Genomic DNA, 21641 nt, shown 5'->3' with positions numbered 1-21641 from the left:
TTTTGCGTAGCACTGCTATACATGTTAATGTATACCATTTGGTTGGAGGATCATTTGAGATGGGCTAGTCTACAAATTAATGTTCATTTACTGATTTTTTTTTTTTTTTTTCCTGGCATTGGTTTGATGCAAATCTTATGACCCCCCAGGGCTGATCTAGGGATTGCCAGGGTCAGTTAGCATTGGGTGGGGGGCTCCATCTCTATGTTATCTGTAGAGAGCCAACCACTGTGGTCAGACAAGCGACAGAAGTGGGGCATATTAGCGTCCAGTGTTTTTTTTTCTCTAATTTACCCTTGATATCATGATCAGTTGACAGTAGAGGGATTTTGTCCCTTTTTTGTAAACTTTATTACCCTTCTGCTACTTATAAATTACTAGCTGAAGAGTCCGGCGCTGCCCGGGCATAGTAACTGGCGTCCCGCTCTCTACCTCCGAAGTCCAGCTCTCCATCCGCTGTCCCTCATTCTCCCTCAGCAGTCCCGCTCTCTATCCACCGTCCTGCTCTCTTCCTCCACAGCCCCTGTCTGCACTGGCCGTCCCGCTCTTTTCCTCAGCAGCCCCACTTTCTCTTTCCGCAGCCCATCTCTCCATCCACCGTCACGCTCTCTCCTTCCACAGCCCCACTCTCCAATCGCCGTCCCTCATTCTCCCTCCACAGCCCCGCTCTCTCCCTCAGCCACTGGCTGTCCCGCTCTCCCTCCGCAGCCCAGCTCTCCACTGGCCGTCCTGCTCTCTTCCTTCGCAGGACCGCTCTCCACTCGCCGTCCTGCTCTCTCCCTCTGCAGCCCCTGTCTCCACTGACCGTCCCGCTCTCTCCCTCAGCAGTCCAGTTCTCTACCTGCGTCCCACTCTCTCCTTTAACAGGCCCGCTCTCCACCCGCCATCACCCCTCTTCTTCCTCTGCAGCCCCGCTGTCCATGGGCTGTCCCGTTCTATCCCTCCGCAGCCCTGCTCTCCATCCATGTCCTGCTCTCTCCCTCGCAGCTCCGCTCTCCACCCGCATCCAGCACTTTCCCTCTGCAACTCTGCTCTCCATCCGCCAGTGAGCGGGGCTATGTGGAGTGGGCATGTCTTGATACATGCATACATACACTCAACTTTATATATACAGAGACTTATAAATTATAATGTATACATATAATTTTTATTAATATTGTGCGCCAACATATTCCGCAGCACTTTACAATCAAATTATATATTTATGTCCTTTTATAATGTATATCTAATAAACTTTGTTTTTAGGAGGTTTTCTCACTGTGAGACATATTGCAATATAGAAAACTCATTAATCAATTGTTATGGTGAACTCTTTTTTGGCATGAAGTCTAGCCTTCATTGAAAGTAAGATGTCTAGCCCAATCCTTGGAACACCTACAATATTATATGTTCTTCCATTTCACAGTAGCTTACGCAATACTCACTCCAGTAGAGTACTCCATGCCTCCATTAAAACTAGTTTCATCCATATTGACATATAGTGAAACTTGATCAATCACTACCAAGATCTTGTTTCCATTGTTCCAAAGGCCTATGGGAATATGGTAAAAGGTTTTTATATAACTCTCAGTGACACTTGGCATTGTGCATGGTGATCCTAGACCCATTTCATAAAAGCAAAATGTACTTTATGAATTTGGTGCATTAATCGCTACAGGAATTGTGTTTTTAGATGTTGCGTTTCTTTATGTGATTACATTACTGTCAGTGCATGTAAAATGCAGAGATGTCTGTTGGGGCATACCTGATATGTGAACAGGGACTGATTGTAGACAGCAGTTTTGATGCCTTTGTCAGCACCATGATCTGCATTGATCATGCTGTATAAAGTGTTAATTGTCCAGGATTAGAGTTTACAACCAAAGTTGTAATCCTCAGATAATTGAGGTCATTACATAGACATACAGGTCTGAATGCAGGAAATCTTCACACAATATACATGTACATTATGATGTCAGAAGAGGTTTTAGGGGTTCCCATCTCACAATTATACCATAAATTACTTAAAGAAGCAAGTGAATGAACTGAATGGCCTTCTGTCCAGTGTATGTACATTGGTATAATATATATATTTTTCCTCTTCCTAGGTGCAATATGCTGAATATGCTGCAGTGGGTGGTATCGCTTCTGTTATAAAATTGATGTTTGCAGGATTCTTCTTTCTACTTTTTACCAAATGCAGCTGCGGTCGGAAACTTCTCATAAAGGTAAGCATTTTTTTTTTAGAGTAAAAAGGATCACACTGGCGCTAAAACCCCTGCCGGAATGTAGAAATACAAGCTAATGGCAACACGACAAGGAAAATGCCCAACCTTGTCTACTGGCAGATAGATATAACAAACAAAATGTGATGCCGCGCTAAAATGACAGCCAGTGACAATGGCTGCCCCTTATCCCTGACACACATATCAGAGCATGTGTGAGAAGCCACAAGGTAGCTGGACTCAAAATGAGCACAAAATAAATGCTGAATGTGCCACAAATAAACAGTGATCAAGTCAAAGAGTAAGGGTACCGTTACGCTAAGCGATTCACCAGCGATCCCGACAACGATATGGATCGCTGGTGCATCGCTAAGTGGTCGCTAGTGAGCGACATAGCAGCGGTCGGGGGTCGCTACTTACCTGTCAGACGCGCGATCCTGACGTCCTCCGCCCGCGTCCATTTGTCGCTCGTCGGCGCCACAGGAAGCCCAGCAGGAAGCGCCCGACGAGAAATGGTCCAGGATGTTCTCGCGCGATCAGCGACAGACAGCGGGGGAGCCGGTCGAAGGTAAGTATCACATGTATCGATATCGCTAGCAATATCGCTGCTACGTCACAAAACCAGTGACGTTACAGCGATATGGCTAGCGATATCGCTATGTATAACGGGCCCTTAAGTGCAAAGATCCTTGTGATCATTAAGGGCTTAACTCGTCCTCTATAGAGGTGTTAGCAGCGTACAAAGTACAATGAGCTCCCTGACGTGACCAGCTGCTGCCTACCTGTGAAGCTAAAGGTACCAGAGCTGTATGCTGCTGTAATGTCCCGCCCCGTGTCAGGGGAAAAGCCGCTGTCACGGGGTGCAGGAGAGGTGGAGAGCAGCAGTCCCGCTGCTTAGATGAAGCGCAAGGCAGAGCCAGGGGAGCCCCGGCCGGTGGCGTCCCTGGTTGCCACGCGAGGAATGAAAAACAAGATGGCCGGTAGGCTCCACCCACTGGTGACATCATCGGGTACAGTGTGCTAGTAGCTCAGAAAGATGCAGAGGGAGGCCAAACCAACGCGTTTCAAAGAGCCACGCTCGTCTTCTCCCTATATATAGCTCAGATATATTACCCTCTGTGTCCGTAGGGATGATTACCCCGCAGGGTTCTCTAAATCTGTGCTTATTTGCAGCCTCACAAACCTCCCCAAAACACCCTCCCTGATACTAATGGCCAAAAAAAAAAAATATATATATATATATATATATATATATATATATATATATATATATATAATAATTAATAATACGGAAGCATCCAAACCAGGTATGCCATAATTGCTCCAATACGTTCTAGCAACAAGGAAAGGAGGACAGAGATAAAACTTGAAAATGGCAATATGAATAAAGTTAAAATTAGTAGAACTAGCTTTATTAGATTTACAACCAAAAAGTGGACAACATATATTATACAATATTTTACATAAAACAAGTGTGAATAATATAAAAACGTATCAAAAACGTAGAAAATACATAGAAAAAAAAGGGTATAACTCTTAAATCATTAAAACTAAAAAACACCCTAAATGTTATGTACTAACAGATGGTTAAAGGGTCCCCCAAAGAGTGCACCGTACTCTGTCTCTACCGCCCCGCGCAGCCCCCCATGGTCCGTACCTATAGGGTGAACATAAAAATATGGGATTCTATAACTATATATAAAAAAAAATATAAATTTTTTTATATACAGTGGGGAAAAAAGTATTTAGTCAGTCAGCAATAGTGCAAGTTCCACCACTTAAAAAGATGAGAGGTGTCTGTAATTTACATCATAGGCAGACCTCAACTATGGGAGACAAACTGAGAAAAAAAAATCCAGAAAATCACATTGTCTGTTTTTTTTTCATTTTATTTGCATATTATGGTGGAAAATAAGTATTTGGTCAGAAACAAGCAATCAAGGTTTCTGGCTCTCACAGACCTGTAACTTCTTCTTTAAGAGTCTCCTCTTTCCTCCACTCATTACCTGTAGTAATGGCACCTGTTTAAACTTGTTATCAGTATAAAAAGACACCTGTGCACACCCTCAAACAGTCTGACTCCAAACTCCACTATGGTGAAGACCAAAGAGCTGTCAAAGGACACCAGAAACAAAATTGTAGCCCTGCACCAGGCTGGGAAGACTGAATCTGCAATAGCCAACCAGCTTGGAGTGAAGAAATCAACTGTGGGAGCAATAATTAGAAAATGGAAGACATACAAGACCACTGATAATCTCCCTCGATCTGGTGCTCCACGCAAAATCCCACCCCGTGGGGTCAGAATGATCACAAGAACGGTGAGCAAAAATCCCAGAACCACGCGGGGGGACCTAGTGAATGAACTGCAGAGAGCTGGGACCAATGTAACAAGGCCTACCATAAGTAACACACTACGCCACCATGGACTCAGATCCTGCAGTGCCAGACGTGTCCCACTGCTTAAGCCTGTACATGACCGGGCCCGTCTGAAGTTTGCTAGAGAGCATTTGGATGATCCAGAGGAGTTTTGGGAGAATGTCCTATGGTCTGATGAAACCAAACTGGAACTGTTTGGTAGAAACACAACTTGTCGTGTTTGGAGGAAAAAGAATACTGAGTTGCATCCATCAAACACCATACCTACTGTAAAGCATGGTGGTGAAAGCATCATGCTTTGGGGCTGTTTCTCTGCAAAGAGGCCAGGACGACTGATCCGGGTACATGAAAGAATGAATGGGGCCATGTATCGTGAGATTTTGAGTGCAAACCTCCTTCCATCAGCAAGGGCATTGAAGATGAAACGTGGCTGGGTCTTTCAACATGACAATGATCCAAAGCACACCGCCAGGGCAACGAAGGAGTGGCTTCGTAAGAAACATTTCAAGGTCCTGGAGTGGCCTAGCCAGTCTCCAGATCTCAACCCTATAGAAAACCTTTGGAGGGAGTTGAAAGTCCGTGTTGCCAAGCAAAAAGCCAAAAACATCACTGCTCTAGAGGAGATCTGCATGGAGGAATGGGCCAACATACCAACAACAGTGTGTGGCAACCTTGTGAAGACTTACAGAAAACGTTTGACCTCTGTCATTGCCAACAAAGGATATATCACAAAGTATTGAGATGAAATTTTGTTTCTGACCAAATACTTATTTTCCACCATAATATGCAAATAAAATGAAAAAAAAAACAGACAATGTGATTTTCTGGATTTTTTTTTTCTCAGTTTGTCTCCCATAGTTGAGGTCTACCTATGATGTAAATTACAGACGCCTCTCATCTTTTTAAGTGGTGGAACTTGCACTATTGCTGACTGACTAAATACTTTTTTTCCCCACTGTATATATATACTAGATGGTGGCCCGATTCTAACGCATCGGGTATTCTAGAATATATATGCAGTTTATTTTTGAATATTTAATAATAATGCAATAATGCACCCCCCAATCCTGATATGTATGGTTCTCTCACCCCCAATCCTGATATGCATGCTACCCCTCAACCCCCTATCCTGGGATGCATGGTCTCCTGACCCCCCAATCCTGGAATGCATGGTCCTCTCACCCCCCCAATCCTGGTATGCATGGTCCCCTCACCTCTCTTTCCTGGTATGCATGGTCCTCTTACTCCCCTTTCCTTGTATGCATGGTCCTCTCATCCCTCTTTCCTGGTATGCATGGTCCTCTTATCCCCCTTTTGGGGTATGCATGGTCCCCTCACCCCCCAGTCCTGGTATGCATGGTCCTCTCACCCCCCAATCCTGGTATGCATGGTCCCCTCACCCCCAATCCTGATATGCATGGTCTCCTCACCCCCCTTTCCTGGTATGCATGGTCCCCTCTCCCCCCTTTTTTGGTATGCATGGTCCCCTCACCCCCCTTTTGTGGTATGCATGGTCCCCTCACCCCCCTTTCGTGGTATGCATGGTCCCCTCACCCCCCTTTCGTGGTATGCATGGTCCCCTCACCCCCCTTTCTTGGTATGCATGGTCCCCTCACCCCCCTTTCTTGGTATGCATGGTCCCCTCACCCCCCAATCCTGGTATGCATGGTGCCCTCACCCCCCTTTCTTGGTATGCATGGTCCCGTCGCCCCCCAATCCTGGTATGCATGGTCCCCTCAACCCCCAATCCTGGTATGCATGGTCCCCTCAACCCCCTATCCTGGTATACATGGTCCCCTCACCCCCCAATCCTGGTATACATGGTCCCCTCACCCCCCTTTCCGTGTAGCTGCGACCAATCAGCGTCGCGGCCCTCTGTCCACAACCAATCAGCAACGCGGCCCTGTAGCCGCGACCAATCACTGCCGCGGCCCTGTACAAAAATATTAAAAAATTTTAAAAAAAGTTATTCTCACCTTCCGACGGCCTCCTGTCTTCTTTCCACGCGTCCGGCCTCGCTTTCCCAGTAATGCTTTGCGGCTTAGACCGCTGATGACGTCGGTCTTCTTTCTCGCTCTCGCGAGAGTGACGTCGGTCTTCTTTCTCGCTCTCGCGAGAGTGACGTCATCAGCGGTCTAAGCCGCAAAGCATTACTGGGAACGCGAGGCCGGTCGCGTAGAAAGAAGACAGGAGGCCGTCTGAAGGTGAGAGTAACTTTTTTTTATTTTAATTCTCTTTTTTACAGATTAAGGCCTGTGCCTGCCGCTGAGTGGTCGCGGCCGGCGCAGCTTACCATTACAAACAGATGCGCCTGTCGCTGATTGCTTGCGGCCTGGCGGCCGCGACCATTCGGCGGCCCGCAATTCCGGTTACAGACAGACGCGATAAGGTGTGTGTATATATATACATATATGTGTGTATACAGTGTATATATACACATACAGTGTGTATATATATATATATATATTGTGGTGTAATGACCACTGTGTCCACGAGGGGGCGCTGTGTGGATGTCCCAAGAGTGTGAGTGGTTGAAGAGCCATTATGTATCTCAAGGTGGGTGACCTTGAGATAGAGACATATGTATGTTTATGAATGCTATTGTAAAGTATATATGTCTGTGTGAAGGACCTGTGGTGAGGTCATAGTCATGTGACCCGGTGGGCGTGGCTATGGACCATATAATGTGGCCAGGTTAGGTCACATAGAGTGAATGCTGGGACCTGATTGGTCCAGTTTTTGGAAGGTCCCGTGAGGAGAAGGATCTCCTCACTAACAGCAGCCTGTGGAGTGGCTGTGTGTGTAATGGCGGCCAGTATCTGAGAGTCCCTGAGGAGTGAGTGGACTTCTGCGGCCTGGAGAAACAGCCATATGGGAACCCTGACGTGGGTGAGATAACCCTGGAGCTAAATAGCCTGTATAATGGACGCTCTCCTGTAATGCTGTGTATATTGCTGCTGGAGGTTTATGAAGGATGAATAAACCTCATAGACTATGATTTGTTGGAAAATCCTGTGCCGGATGTGTTTTTCGATCGCTGCAAGCGAGAACCCCTTACTTACATGACAGCGCTACCTCACAAATATATATATATATATATATATATATATATATATATATATATATATATATATATATGAGCAAGTATACCTGAATATATAAAAATATAAATATATAGAGAATCGGGGGGGGGGATAAGGGAAAAGATGAATACTGATGACATTAAACCTACTGGATGATTAAAATACAAATAATTCAAGTTCTTGATTGAGGCCACTTGGGGCCAAGCTATCCAGAGTAAAAATCCAGTGTGTTTCTGCCCTGGACATACATTTAATAAAATCACCCCCTCGTGGATTATGATAAACCGTTTGAATACCAGCAAAAACAATCCACTTAATGGACTTATTATGTTGTTCCGCAAAATGACGGAATAGGAGGTGTCCAATAAAGCCCCTCTGAATGTTCTTAAAATGCTGCTTAATTCTAACCATGAGGCGGCGCTCAGTGCGTCCCACATACAATTTCTTACAGGGGCATTGGATTACATATATGACCCCTTCTAAAAAACGCGAAATTGATTCTTTATTATTAAAAACCTTCGTCCCACTAGAATCAGTGAAATTGCATTGTTTTGTTTTTTCAAAGGAAGTATGTATTCAGCCGTAGCCCGTCCTACAGGGGAAGAAACCAGCATTATGATCTGCAGTCTTCTTATCACTCTTCATTCTAGTCTCCTTGGTGCCTATAGCTAATTTGGTTGTGGGGGCTATTAGATTGCCTAAAGATCGGGCTTTTCGGTAAACAAATTTTAGAAAACTGGTAAAAAATCCCCCACTACATTATCTTTTTGTAAAACTGACCAGTGTTTCTTAATAATTTTAGTAAACTGATTGAAACCAGTGTGGAACTGGGTTATGAATGGTAAACGGCCTATCTGATTTTTAATATTAGGAACTTCCATAGGTTTGGACCAGCTCGTGTGAACTAGTGTGCTCCTTGAAATTGTTTCTAGTTCCATTTTGGCTTGTTCAGGCACAGGTTCCGGGTAACCCTTAGTCTGGAACTGTTGTGATAGATGGTCTGCTTCGTTATGGAAGTCACTCATTCTAGTGCAATTGCGCCTAATGCGTGTAAATTGGCTTTTCGAGAGAGAGAAAGAGATTTATCGCTGCTGCCAGAACGGCGTTTAGGGTTAAAATGCATGAAAGGAAAGATCTCCCGGGCATGCGCTTTTTAAAATAGTGGGTCCGCCGCTGGGAAAAAAGTTCCTTTGTCCATCTACTCCACACGGCGGATGCTAAAATTCAAACGGATCCGTCAATAAACAGATGCAACAGACGACCATCAGTCATGATCCACCACTATTGCAAATCTATCCGCCAAAAAAATGGCGCATCCGCTTTTTTATAAAAACGGCGGATTTTGACTGACGTCAAACAGCTGAATGAAATGTGAAAGAGGCCTAACAGAATGAATGAAATGTGAAAAGCTGCCAAGAGGCGAGATATATATAAAAACCAGAGTGCAGCAGTGCCTAGATAAACTGTATGAAAACACTGAATATGTATATTTTAAGCTGCATTACTGCCATATAGGCTTGCTTAGGTACTTCATGCACAAATTGGCCATTTCATTTGACCCACCAGCAAGGTGACCGTTCTTTAATTCTTATTAATACTTTTTTTTTTTTTTTACATTTTGTATCTCTGGCAGTCAGGACAATTTTCATACTTTTTTGATATGTGCAAATGAAATGTGCGCAGTGCCCATTATAAGATAAAAACATTTTTTACGCACGTCCATAAATTGTGCCATTTCTGCTATGCCAGTGTTTCTATTCTCATTGTCACATGATCACAGCAGCCAATCAGCAGTCACTTTGCAGCCATTTAGACATGTGACTTAACAGAATAGTGTAGGCTGCATTGGTTGCATTGGCTGCATCTGTGATGTTACACCACAATGTCACATGATTTGCCAAGAATGGCAGTACTGAAAAATAAATTCCCATTAGAGGAGTGTGATCCTTAAAACCTAGTGTTCTACAAGGACAGGAAGAGATCACACATTTCACTCCTGTCCCTGCATCCTGTAAGCTCTCCCACAGCCCCTTTTGCTCCCCTGTCCCTCGGTTTCCTTCCTTTACCTCAGGAATGTTGAACTTTAATACACAGAGTGCCAAAATTAAAAGCTTGGGCAAAGTCACGGGCCAATCTTGATATTTATTTAAAAAAAAAGTCTACATTTCAGAAAGGTTTCTTTATCAAATATAACTATGACCTTTATCATATGGAAACAAACTTAAAGGAGTTGTCTCACAAACAAATTACCGTACATTTTAATGAATAGATCTTTGGAATAAAATATTGGAATACTATAATATTTTATGTAAGAGCAGTAACAAGCATATGGCCCAGTGGCCTAATTTAAATATGTAATAACAAAGGATAAGAAACCTTGAATAATAAAGTATGATGCAAACAAAAATGCCACCAAACACCATATGATATCCCCACAGTGAATTCCTCCACATTACCCAGCACACGCACGGTATGACGACCCTCAATCTCCTCTACAAAGAGAATGGTGATTCCATCACAGCAGTATTCTCAAACTGTAATCCCCACATAGTGTTCCACAGAGTAAAATGACCACAAAAAAAGTGCTCAATACAGTATAATGGCCACACAAAAAGTGAGGCCATTGTAATCCTGCTCAGTTTCCTCTAGACATTTCAGTCAAAAACACAATGGAGAAACTACATCCCATAGTGTTAGGTCGGGATCACACATGCGAGGAATACGTCCGAGTCTCGCTTGTTAATATGCGGCACTGCCGCCGGCACTCAGGAGCGGTATAGAAAAAATTAAGAAACCTTTGAGAGGAGGAGATTTACATAGGATACTTTTAAATCGAAAAGCTTGGTGGATATTTGAATTAAATGCTAGAATCCCACAAGGATTAAATATTAAACATGATTTAATATATCATTATTAATATTGCAAGCTAAAATTATGATTATTTGTATAAATTATTTCTGATATGATATTTGGTTAATTGAGCCCTACAGCATGAATTAAACTCCAAGATATTGAATTGATAATGGAGAAAAGGAACGGTTATGTAAAAAATCGAAAAATATATGGATCAACTAAATGTTATTATAATTTTGGATTAATTTGGTTATAATGAATTTGTACCATGTGTTATTCAGGTGCTGCTTACAAAATTAGAATATCATCAAAAAGTTAATTTATTTCAGTTCTCCAATACAAAAAGGTGAAACTCAGATATTATATAGTCATTACAAATAGAGTGATCTATTTCAAATGTTTATTTCTGTTAACCAATTCGCGAAATGCACTGCACTAGTGCTGCTCTGTGGGAGGCATGTTCGTTCCGAGAGCAGTACTAGTACGGCGCCGCGATCACGCGGCTTCACGGTGAACGCCGCCGCGATCGCGTGCAGGTGTCAGCTGTATGTGACAGCTGACACCCCGCCGCAGCACCCACGATTGGTGCTAGCACCGATTGTGGGCATTTAACCCCTCTGATGCAGCTGTCAGTAGTGGCAGCGGCATAAAGAAGCATCGCGCAGAAAGGGGGCTCCTTGCACGCTTCCATCATAACAACATGATGCGATCGCATTGTTCTGATGGTCTCCATTGAGACCCCCCGGCACCAAGATGGCCATGGGGTCCTTCCGGGTCCTGCAGGGAAGGTAGCTTGTTAGCGCCTGCCAAGTGCCGGTATGCCTCCTTCTCTGCCTGTATTGTGAGGAAAGAGGGAGACACAAGCGCAGTATAGGGTCTTATCCCACAAATAAAGTAAGCGGTTTGACAAAAAACTGCTCACCTGGTAGTAGGTATTCAAAGCATGTATAGATAAGGGCTGCTGCAGATCCACAAGTCGGTCACCGACTATCTGAAACAGAGCTCTGCAAAGGAATACGTGGATTTCGTCCACGCTGCCCAAATGATGAAATTCCAGAAGGTTAATAAGGTTTGACAGTGGTTTATTCTACGCGTTTCAAGGTTTTTTGCAACCTCTTCTTCAGGAAATACCACACGTATTTCCTGAAGAAGAGGTTGCAAAAAACCTTGAAACGCGTAGAATAAACCACTGTCAAACCTTATTAACCTTCTGGAATTTCATCATTTGGGCAGCGCGGACGAAATCCACGTATTCCTTTGCAGAGCTCTCCTTCCCTGCCTGTCAGATCCTGATCTGAAACTCTGCAGTGCAGAGTGTTAGATTAGCGATCTTCTGTAAAATAGTAATGTCCCATACTGGGACAGTGTAATAAGGTTGAAAAAAAATATAATGTGAAAATTTAAAAAAAAAAAATAAAAATCCCCAAATAAAGAAAAAACAAAATAATTATTTTAGCGATAAATACATTTATTTATGTAAATAAAAAAACAATAAAACTACACATATTTGGTATCGCCGCATCCGTAAAGACCCGCTATATAAAACTGTCCACTAGTTAACCCCTTCAGTGAACACTGTAAGAAATTTAAAAAAAAAAAGAGGCAAAAAACAATGCTTTATCGTCATACCCCCGAACAAAAAATGCAATAAAAAGACCGATGTAAATAAAAATGGTGCGGCAGAAAGTCATCTTGTCCTGCAAAAAAACAGCAGAAAAATAAAAACTTTTTATAGATTTAAGAATAAAGCGATGCAAAAATAGTTTTTATTGTGTAAAAGCACCAAAACAAAAACAACAATATAAATGCAGTATCTCTGTAATCATAACGACCTGAAGAAAAAAGCTGCCTTACCAATTTTACCACACACGGAATAGTATAAAAGAAAAAAAAACCTGTTCCAGAATTGCTGTTTTTTGTTCATTCTGTCTCCCAAAAATCAGAATAGAAAGCGATCAAAAATGTCATGTGCATGAAAATGGTACCAATAGAAATGTCAGCTCGTCCCGCAAAAAACAAGCACTCACATGACTCTGTCGGCCGAAATGTGAAAATGTATCTCTCAAATTGTGATGCAAAAACTTGTTTTCGCAATAAAAAGCATCTTTTAGTGAGTGACAGCTGTCAAACATAAAAACCCGATATAAATCTAGTATCACTGTAATCACACCGACCCAAAGAATAAAGTCGCCTAATCACTTATACCACACGAGGAACACCATAAAAAATAAATAAAACCATTTCTTCACATTCTGTTGATTTTTTTTCTTTCTGCCTCCCAAAGACTGCAGTAAGACTCTGTTCACATTTATCCTGCACTCTGTGCTGAGTGCTTACACCGGGGTTTCCGTGTAAATCCCTGGAATACGTGATTCAGACAGAACCTCTGGCGGAAGATTCCTTATAATGAGGAAGATGAGGCACTGTGGACGCCATCTGACGTGTGATCCAGCGGTGTCCGTCTTTTTAAGATTGCATAAATGTGCTGTCGGCCACAGTTATGTGCACTTCTGAAAAGGACACCGCTGAACAGAACCCAGACGAAGTCCAGAGTAACTCTGCTGGCTCACTATAGTGAATGGATCCATCGGGAGTTTCATCTCATTCACATCACTCAGAGATTTAGATGGAAACCCCAAAGTATGTGGTTAGCGTAGAGTGCCGGATATGTGATCCCAAAATATTCTCAATAAAAGCTTCCACTCAATCCACAAAAAAGGCAAGTCCCCACTCAGATATGTCATCTGTTAACGGAAATATAGGGGGCTTCCACGTTACTGGTAGCATAATGGCTTTGGAAAAGTGAAATGGCTCCTCACTCGCCAAAAGAAATTCAGAAAATTATCTGCTCCCAAATCCAAATGCCCCCCTCCTTCTGAGCCCCAGTGTGCCTAAACAACATTTAGAGTCCACATGTTTGGCATTTCTGTAGTGATGAGAATCCCACCTAATTTACAGGTGCGTGTCTCCAGAAGCATCAGCTAGGCATAATTCACTGGTCACTACAATGGCAGTTTGCAATTTTCACTCAACATCAACTGCTGCCTGTTTCGGGAAAACGCCCGTTGAGTCAAAACAGTCACTACATCTGTAGATAAATTCCCAGGGGGTTATAATTTCCAAAAAGGGGTCACTTGAGGGAAGATTCTGCTTTTCTAGCACTTAGGGGCTTGTTATATGGAATTCACAAACTAGTCTAGGAAAATCTGCGTTCCAGGAGGCAAATAGCGCTCTGTCCCTCCCGAGTCCCTCTGTATGCCAAAGTAGTACTGTACAGCCACATATGGGGTATTTCTACATTCAGCATAAATTGTGGAACAAATTCTGGTGCCATTTTTACCCATTTTCCAGTGGTAAAAATGTTAATTAGTTTTTCTTCAGTGCCCAGTGGTATAAAAGTTTGTGACACAGCTGTGGTGTCCATATAATCATCCATTATAAGTTTATGCTTAGAGCGAACCTGTCAGCAGTTTTGGCTGATATAAGATATGGCCACTGCCTTTCAGGGCTTATCTACAGCATTCTATAATGACCTGAAAGATAAGAAAAATATGTTTTATTATACTCACCCGTGGGGGTAGGGGGCGCGGTCCAGTCCGATGGGTGTCGCAGGCCTGGTCCAGCGACTCCCATCTTCTTGCGATACCGCCCTCCTGTTGCTTCATCGATCCCCGGCATCACGCTTCTGCGCAGGCGTACTTATCAGCCCTGGGCAGATTTTTCTAATCTTTCAGGTCGGACCGGGAGCTTATCTACAGTATTACAGAATGCTGTAGATAAGCCCTGAAAGGCAGTGGCCGTATCTTATATCGGCCAAACCTGGCAACAGGTTCCCTTTAAAATATGCAACACTGCCCTAAACCTCTCCAAACAAACCTATTTCAACACCCTCATCACCTCACTGTCCAATAACCCTAAACGTCTTTGACACTTTTCATTCCCTACTCAAACCCAGAAGTGCAGGCCCCAACCATGGATCTCCGTGAGGACGATCTGGTCAATTACGTCAAAGAAAAAATTAACCAGATCCTACGGGAAATTTTCTCCCAATTCCCTCATACCATGCACTGTCCTCCCTCCCCCACTGCATCTAGCTCACTCTCTGATTTTGAACCAGTCACAGAAGAATAAGTGATCAGGCTCCTTGCATCTTCTCACCCTACTACTTGCGCCAGTGACCCTATTCCCTCACATCTCCTCTAGTCCCTTTCCCCTGCTGTCACCACTCACCTAACAAAAATATTCAACCTTTCTCTTCCGGTATCTTTTTTCCTCCTCATTTAAGCATGCCAATATACATCCATTACTTATAAAACCATCCCTCAACCAAAACTGTGCTGCTAACTATAGACCGTCTCTAATCTTCCCTTCATCTCTAAACTCCTCGAATGCCTTTTACACTCCCGTCTTATCCTCTCTCTCAGATAATTCTCTTCTCAACCTTCTTCAATCAATCTTCTTTACACTCTAATGAAACTGCCCTCACTAAAGTCTCTAATGATCTACGAACAGCTAAATCTAATGATCTATATTCCATGCTAATTCTACTAGATCTCTCTGCAGCATTCAACACTGGATCATGAGCTCCTCCTCACTATGCTCCACTCCATTGGCCTCAAGGACACCGTTCTCTCCTGGTTCTCCTCCTACATCTCTGACCACTCCTTCACTGTATTTTTTGCTGGCTCCTCCTCCTCTCATCTTCCCCTTACTGTTGGGGTTCCTCAAGGATCAATTCTAGGACCCATCCTCTTCTATTTGTTTGTCCAATAGGGGCAGTATACAATGAGTACATTTGGTTTCCAGTACCACCTCTATGCTGATGACACCCAATTATACACCTCCTTTCCTGACATCACGCCTGGCTTTTTAGAAACCACCAGTGATTATCTTACTGCTGTCTCCAACATCATGTCCTCCCTCTATCTGAAACTGAACCTGTCAAAAACTGAACTTCTTATGTTTCCTCTGTTAGAATCTGTTCAGTTTGTGACTATCCACCATTTTCTTGTAGTGTTCTGGCTACTGGTCTTTTTCCCCTGGTGCTGGGTTTGTCTAGGGTCAGGTGAATGTATCACCCTTTATTAACCTGCACCTGTCTCCCATTCGTTGCTGGACAACAGTGTAAATCCACTTGAAGTCTGGCTTGGAGCCTTGCTTTGCCTTCTGTGTGTTTAATTGGTGCAGTTCTGGGACCTCTGGTTCTGCTAGTGTTAGTTTCTGTTTCCAGTTTGTTTCTGCAGCCTTCTCTTTGTTTCTATTAGGAGGTGACCCGTTTTTGTACTCAGTCCTTAGGGGGAACGGGGTCCCTGAAAGATCTATCTATAGGTCTTCGCTTGAGATTAACCTAGGATCGTCGGTGGGTCTATTCACAAGGAATGGGTCGCCCACTCCATCGTAGGGTATCAGTCTAGTGGCAGTGCAGGGTCAGTTTTCCCCCTCCTACCCTAGTCCTGTGCTGCAGTACCGTAACATCCTCCCTCTACTAACCTACCTATGCCCGACAATGCCATTTCCGTGTGTGGTTCTACCATTACTCCCCAGCAAACACGCCTGCTGTCTTGGGGTCATACTTGATTCAGAGGTTTCATTCACCCCCACATCTGATCACTGACTCGCTCTTGTCATCTGCACCACAAAAACATTTCTAGAATTTGACCCTTTCTTAATTTCGACCCTGCAAAAACTCTTACTGTTTCTCTTATTCATTCTCGTCTGGACTAATGTAATTCTCTACTAATTGTTCTCCCTCTTGCCAAACTCTCCCCTCTCCAATCTGTCTTGAATGCTGCAGCCAGGATCATATTCCTTACTAAGCGTTACACCGATGCCTCTATGTTGTGCCTGTCATTACACTGGTTACCCATCCACTTCAGAATTCAGTTTAAACTTATTACTCTCACCCACAAAGCACTCCACGGCTTAGCACCACCCTACATCTCCTCCCTCATCTCAATCTACCTCCCTAACCATGCCCACCATTCTTCTGCTAATGACCTGAGGTTCACATCCTCAATAATCAGAACCTCCCACTACCGTCTCCAAGACTTTTCATGTGCTGCACCAATTTTTTGGGAATGCACTACCCAGGTTAATTCAGTTAATTCCCAATACAGTTTTAAGCGTGCACTAAAAACGCATTTCTTCAGACTGGCCTACCGCCTCAATACATTAATCTACTCCCTGTGTTGCCCATTCAAAATTTTTACCATAACCATGTTCCTCATATCATGTTCTCATACGCTTTATGCATTTAATAGCCCTCTGTATCTGTACTTTTATATATTCTGACTGATAACCGGTTCATGCAGCATTATATGAACACCCAATTTCCTACATTATGGCTGGTCTGAACATCGAAAGCAATTGTTACCATTCACCTTTCATGTCTCCCCTATTTCCACATAGATTGTTATCTTGCAAGCAGGGCCCTCATTCCTTTTGGTATCTGTTGATCTGTGTAATTATTGTTATGCTTAATGACTATTGTCTGTACAAGTCCCTCTAAAATGTAAAGAGCTGCGGAATATGTTGGCGCTATAGAAATAAAATTATTATTATTATCACTGCACCCTAGATGAATTGAGAGGTTTATTTTGTAAAATGGGGTAACTTAAGGGGGGTTATGCTGTTTTAGCACCTCAGAGGCTCTGTCAGTGTAACATGGCACCCTCAAACAAGTGCAGCAAAATCTGCACTCTAATATGGCGCTACTTCCCTTCTGAGCTAAGCACTGTGCCTTAAAAGTAGTTTTTGACCACATATGGGGTATCGGTGACCTCAGGAGATATTGCACAACAAACTTTGGGGTCCATTTTCTTCTTTTGCCCTTGTGAAAATATAAAATGTGTAGCTAAAAAATAATTTTTGGGGAAAAACGTGATTTATTTATTTTTTTTTTTTCCTACTGTTTAACGATCTAAACTTCTGTGAAGCGCCTGGGGGTTCAAGGTGCTCAATACACATCTAGATAAGGTCCCAAAGGGGTCTAGTTTCCAAAATAGTGTCATTTGTGGGGGGTTTTCACTGTTTAGGCACATCGGGGCACTTCAAACGTGACATGGTGTCCGCTAATTATTCCATCAAATTTTGCATTCAAAAGGTCAAATGGCGCTCCTTCCCTTCCAAGACCTGCCGTATTCCCAAACAGTAGTATTCCCCCATATATGGGGTATCGGCCTACTCAGGAGAAATTGCACAACAAGTTGTATGGAGCAATTTCTCCTGTAACCCTTATGAAAATGCAAAATACGGAATTATGGAATTAAAAAATATTTATTTGGGAAAAATTTGTTTTTTTTGTGTTTTTTTTTTTTTTAATTTACACGGCTCTACGCTATAAACTTCTGTGAAGCACCTGTGGGTTGAAGGTGGCTTCAAAATGGTGTCACTTGTTGGGGGTTTCCACTGTTTAGGCACATCAAGGGCTCTCCAAACGCGACATGGCGTCCGCTAATTATTCCAGCGTATTTGACATTCACCAAAGTCAATTGACGCTCCTTCCTTTCAGAGCCCTGCTGTTTGCCCAAACAGTAGATTTCCCCCACATATGGGGTATTGGCATGCTCATGAGCAATTGCACAGCAAAATGTGTGGTCCATTTTCTCCTGTTACCCTTGCGAAAGTAAAAAAAAATTAGGTCTAAAGGAAAATTTTTGTGAAAGAAAAGTAAATGTTTATTTTTTCCTTCCACATTCCAAAAATTTCTGTAAAGCACCTGAAGGGTTAATAAACTTATTGAATGTGGTTTTGAGTACCTTGAGGGGTGCAGTTTTTAGAATGGTGTCATTTGGGGTATTTTCTGTCATATAGGCCCCTCAAAGTCACTTCAAGTGAGAGGTGGTCCCTAAAAAAATAGTTTTGCAGATCTTGTTGTAAAATGAGAAATCACTGGTCAACTTCTAATCCTCATAACTTCCTAACAAAAAAAAAGTTTCAAAAATTGTGTTGATGTAAAGTAGACATAGGGAAATGTTATTTATTAACTATTTTGTGTGATATGATGCTTTGATTTAGGGGATAAAAATTAAAAGTTTGAAAATTGTGAAATTTTCACTAAATTTCCATTTTTTTCACAAATAAATGCAAGTTATATTGAAGAAATTTTACCATTATCATAAAGTACAATATGTCACGAGAAAACAATCTCAGAATTACCGGGATCTGTTGAAGCGTTCCAGAGTTATGACCTCATAAAATGACACTGGTCAGAATTGTAAAAATTGGCCTGGTCATGAAGGTGAACATAGGCTTCGTCTCAAAGGGGTTAATGTTGATGATTATGGCTTACGGCCAATGAAAACCCAAAAGTCAATATATCAGTAAATTAGAATACTTTATAACACAAGCTTGAAAAATTATTTTAAAATCCGAAATGTTGGCCTACTGAAATGTATATTCAGTAAATGCACTCAATACTTGGTCGGGGCTCCTTTTGCATAAGTTACTGTATCAATGAGGCGTAGCATGGAAGCGATCAGCCTGTGGCACTGCTGAGGTGTTATGGAAGCCCAGGTTTGCTTTGATAGCAGCGTTCAGCTCGTCTGCATTGTTGGGTCTGGTGTCTCATCTTTCTCTTGACAATACCCCATAGATTCTCAATGGGGTTAAGGTCAGGTGAGTTTGCTGGCCAATCAAGCACAGTGATACTGTTGTTTTTAAACCTGGTATTGGTACTTTTGGCAGTGTGGTCAGGTGCCAATTCCAGATGGAGAATGAAATTTCAATCTCCAAAAAGCTTGTCGGTAGACGGAAGCATGAAGTGCTCTAAAATTTCCTGGTAGACAGCTGCTGTGACTTTGATCTTGATAAAACACAGTGGACTTACTGTACACCAGCAGATGACATGGCTCCCCAAACCATCACTGATTGTGGAAACTTCACACTAGACCTCAAGCAGCTTGGATTGTGTGCCTCTCCACTTTTCCTCCAGACTCTGGGACCTTGATTTCCAAATGAAATGCAACATTTACTTTCATCTGAAAACAACACCTTGGACCACTGAGCAACAGTCCAGTTCTTTTTCTCCTTGGCCCAGGTAAGACTCTTCTGGCGTTATCTGTTGGTCATAAGTGGCTTGATACAAGGGATGTTACACTTGTAGCCCATCTCCTGGATATGTCTGTGTGTGGTGGCTCTTGAAGCAATGACTCCAGCAGCAGCCCACTCCTTGTGAATCTCCCCAACATTTTTGAATGGCCCTTTCATAACAATCCTTCCAAGGCTGCGGTTATCCTGGTTGCTTGTGTACCTTTTTCTACCACACTTTTTCCTTTCACTCAATTTTCCATCAATATGCTTGGATACAGCACTTTGTGAACGGCCAGCTTCTTTAGCAATTGTGGCTTACCTTCCTTGTGGAGTGTGTCAATGACTTCCTTCTGGACAACTGTTAAGTGAGCAGTATTCCCCATGATTGTGGAGTCTACTGAAACAGACTGAGGGACCTTTTTAAATGCTTAGGAAGCCTTCGCAGATGTTTTTGTTAATTATTATTTACTGAGATAATGACTTTTGGGTTTTCATTGGCTGTAAGCCATAATCATCACCATTAACAGAAATAAACACTTGAAATAGATCACTCTGTTTGTGATGACTCTATATAACAAGTTTCTCTTTTTGTATTGAAGAATTGAAATTAACTTTTTGATAATGTTCTATTTTTGTGAGAAGCACCTGTATGTTTCTTCAAAGTTTCTCTTTTATAGGTAAGAGCTTGATGACATGTGATTGGTGGTTCTATACCACATGGCTGCACAGGATATGACATAAACAGCTATTCAGTGTTAATATAGTATGCAGTGAATGAGGATTAAATTCCGAAACGTGTATGCTAGATTTCCACATTTTTTCTGCCCATATACACTGATGCGACTTTTTAATTCTTCAATAAGACTTCTGAATTTTATTTAACATGCTGGATATTTTTCTATTTCCACAAAAAAGTGATCCATATAGTATAATTAGCTGAAGAGCCCGGCGTTGCCCGGGCATAGTAACTATCTAACTACGGTTAGTTATAACAAATTATAATGATTATATCTATAAATATAAAGCTGAGTGTATAGCCCCGCCCATTCGCATAGCCACATTCACTAAAATATCCCACATCATCCCGTCAGCCAGAGCCACTGCACTACTACCCTTAATATCCCATATCATCCAGTCAGCCAGAGCTACCGGACTTCTACCCCTAATATCCCACATCATCTCGTCAGCCAGAGCCACCGCACTACTACCCTTAATATCCCACATCATTCCGTCAGAGCTACCGGACTACTACCCCTAGTATCCCACATCATCCCATCAGCCAGAGCCACCGGACTACTACCCCTAATATCCCACATCATCCCATCGGCCAGAGCCACCGGACTACCACCCCTAATATCCCACATCATCCCGTCAGAGCCACCGGACTATTACCCCTAATATCCCACATCATCCCATGAGAGCCACCGGATTACTATTCCTAATATCCCACATCATCCCATCAGAGCTACCAGATTACCGGATTACTACTTCTAATATCTCACATAATCCCATCAGCCAGAGCAACCGCACTACTACCACTAATATCCCACATCATCCTGTCGGCCAGAGCCACCGGACTACTACCCCTAATATCCTACATCATCCCATTAGCCAGAGCCACCGCACTACTACCCCTAATATCCCACATCATCCCGTCAGAGCCACCGGATTACTACCCCTAATATTCCACATCATCCAGTCAGCCAGTGCCACCGGACTACTACCCCTAATATCCCACATCATCCCGACAGCCAGAGCCACCGGACAATTACCCCTAATATACCACATCATCCTGTCAGCCAGAGTCACCAGACCACTACCCCTAATATCCCACATCATCCCATCAGAGCCACCAGACTACTACCCCTAATATCCCACATCATCCCGTCAGAGCCACCGGACTACTACTGTGATGGAAATATATACATTTCATATAGATCTCACTTGTCTCACTAATATCCCACATCATCCCATCAGCCTGGGGTCAGAGCCAGAGCGCTGAGTGGAATTGCCCTAACTTCCATGCCGGGGATCCCTTTAAGAGAGGCTAAGTGGATTTGCCCTGACTTCCATACCAATCAATGATCCCTTTAAT

The 21641-nt window shown here is 42.9% G+C and overlaps 1 protein-coding gene across 3 annotated transcripts in view; it reads left to right on the top strand.

The window, feature by feature from the left end:
• LOC141049027 (saccharopine dehydrogenase-like oxidoreductase) overlaps positions 1-21641 on the top strand; it is a 279626-nt gene that overhangs the window by 210263 nt on the left and 47722 nt on the right. For all 3 annotated transcript variants that reach the window (XM_073545128.1, XM_073545127.1, XM_073545126.1), the window contains one exon: positions 2088-2207. In XM_073545128.1, coding sequence (XP_073401229.1) covers positions 2088-2207 — 120 coding nt within the window. The remainder of the gene's footprint in view (positions 1-2087; positions 2208-21641) is intronic.

Source organism: Dendrobates tinctorius, unplaced genomic scaffold, assembly GCF_039654945.1.
Source record: "Dendrobates tinctorius isolate UK_male_01 unplaced genomic scaffold, ASM3965494v1 ptg000140l, whole genome shotgun sequence".
NCBI lineage: Eukaryota > Metazoa > Chordata > Amphibia > Anura > Dendrobatidae > Dendrobates > Dendrobates tinctorius.
The sequence above is the reverse complement of the archived record's forward strand: the minus strand, read 5'-3'. Positions and strand labels throughout refer to the sequence as shown.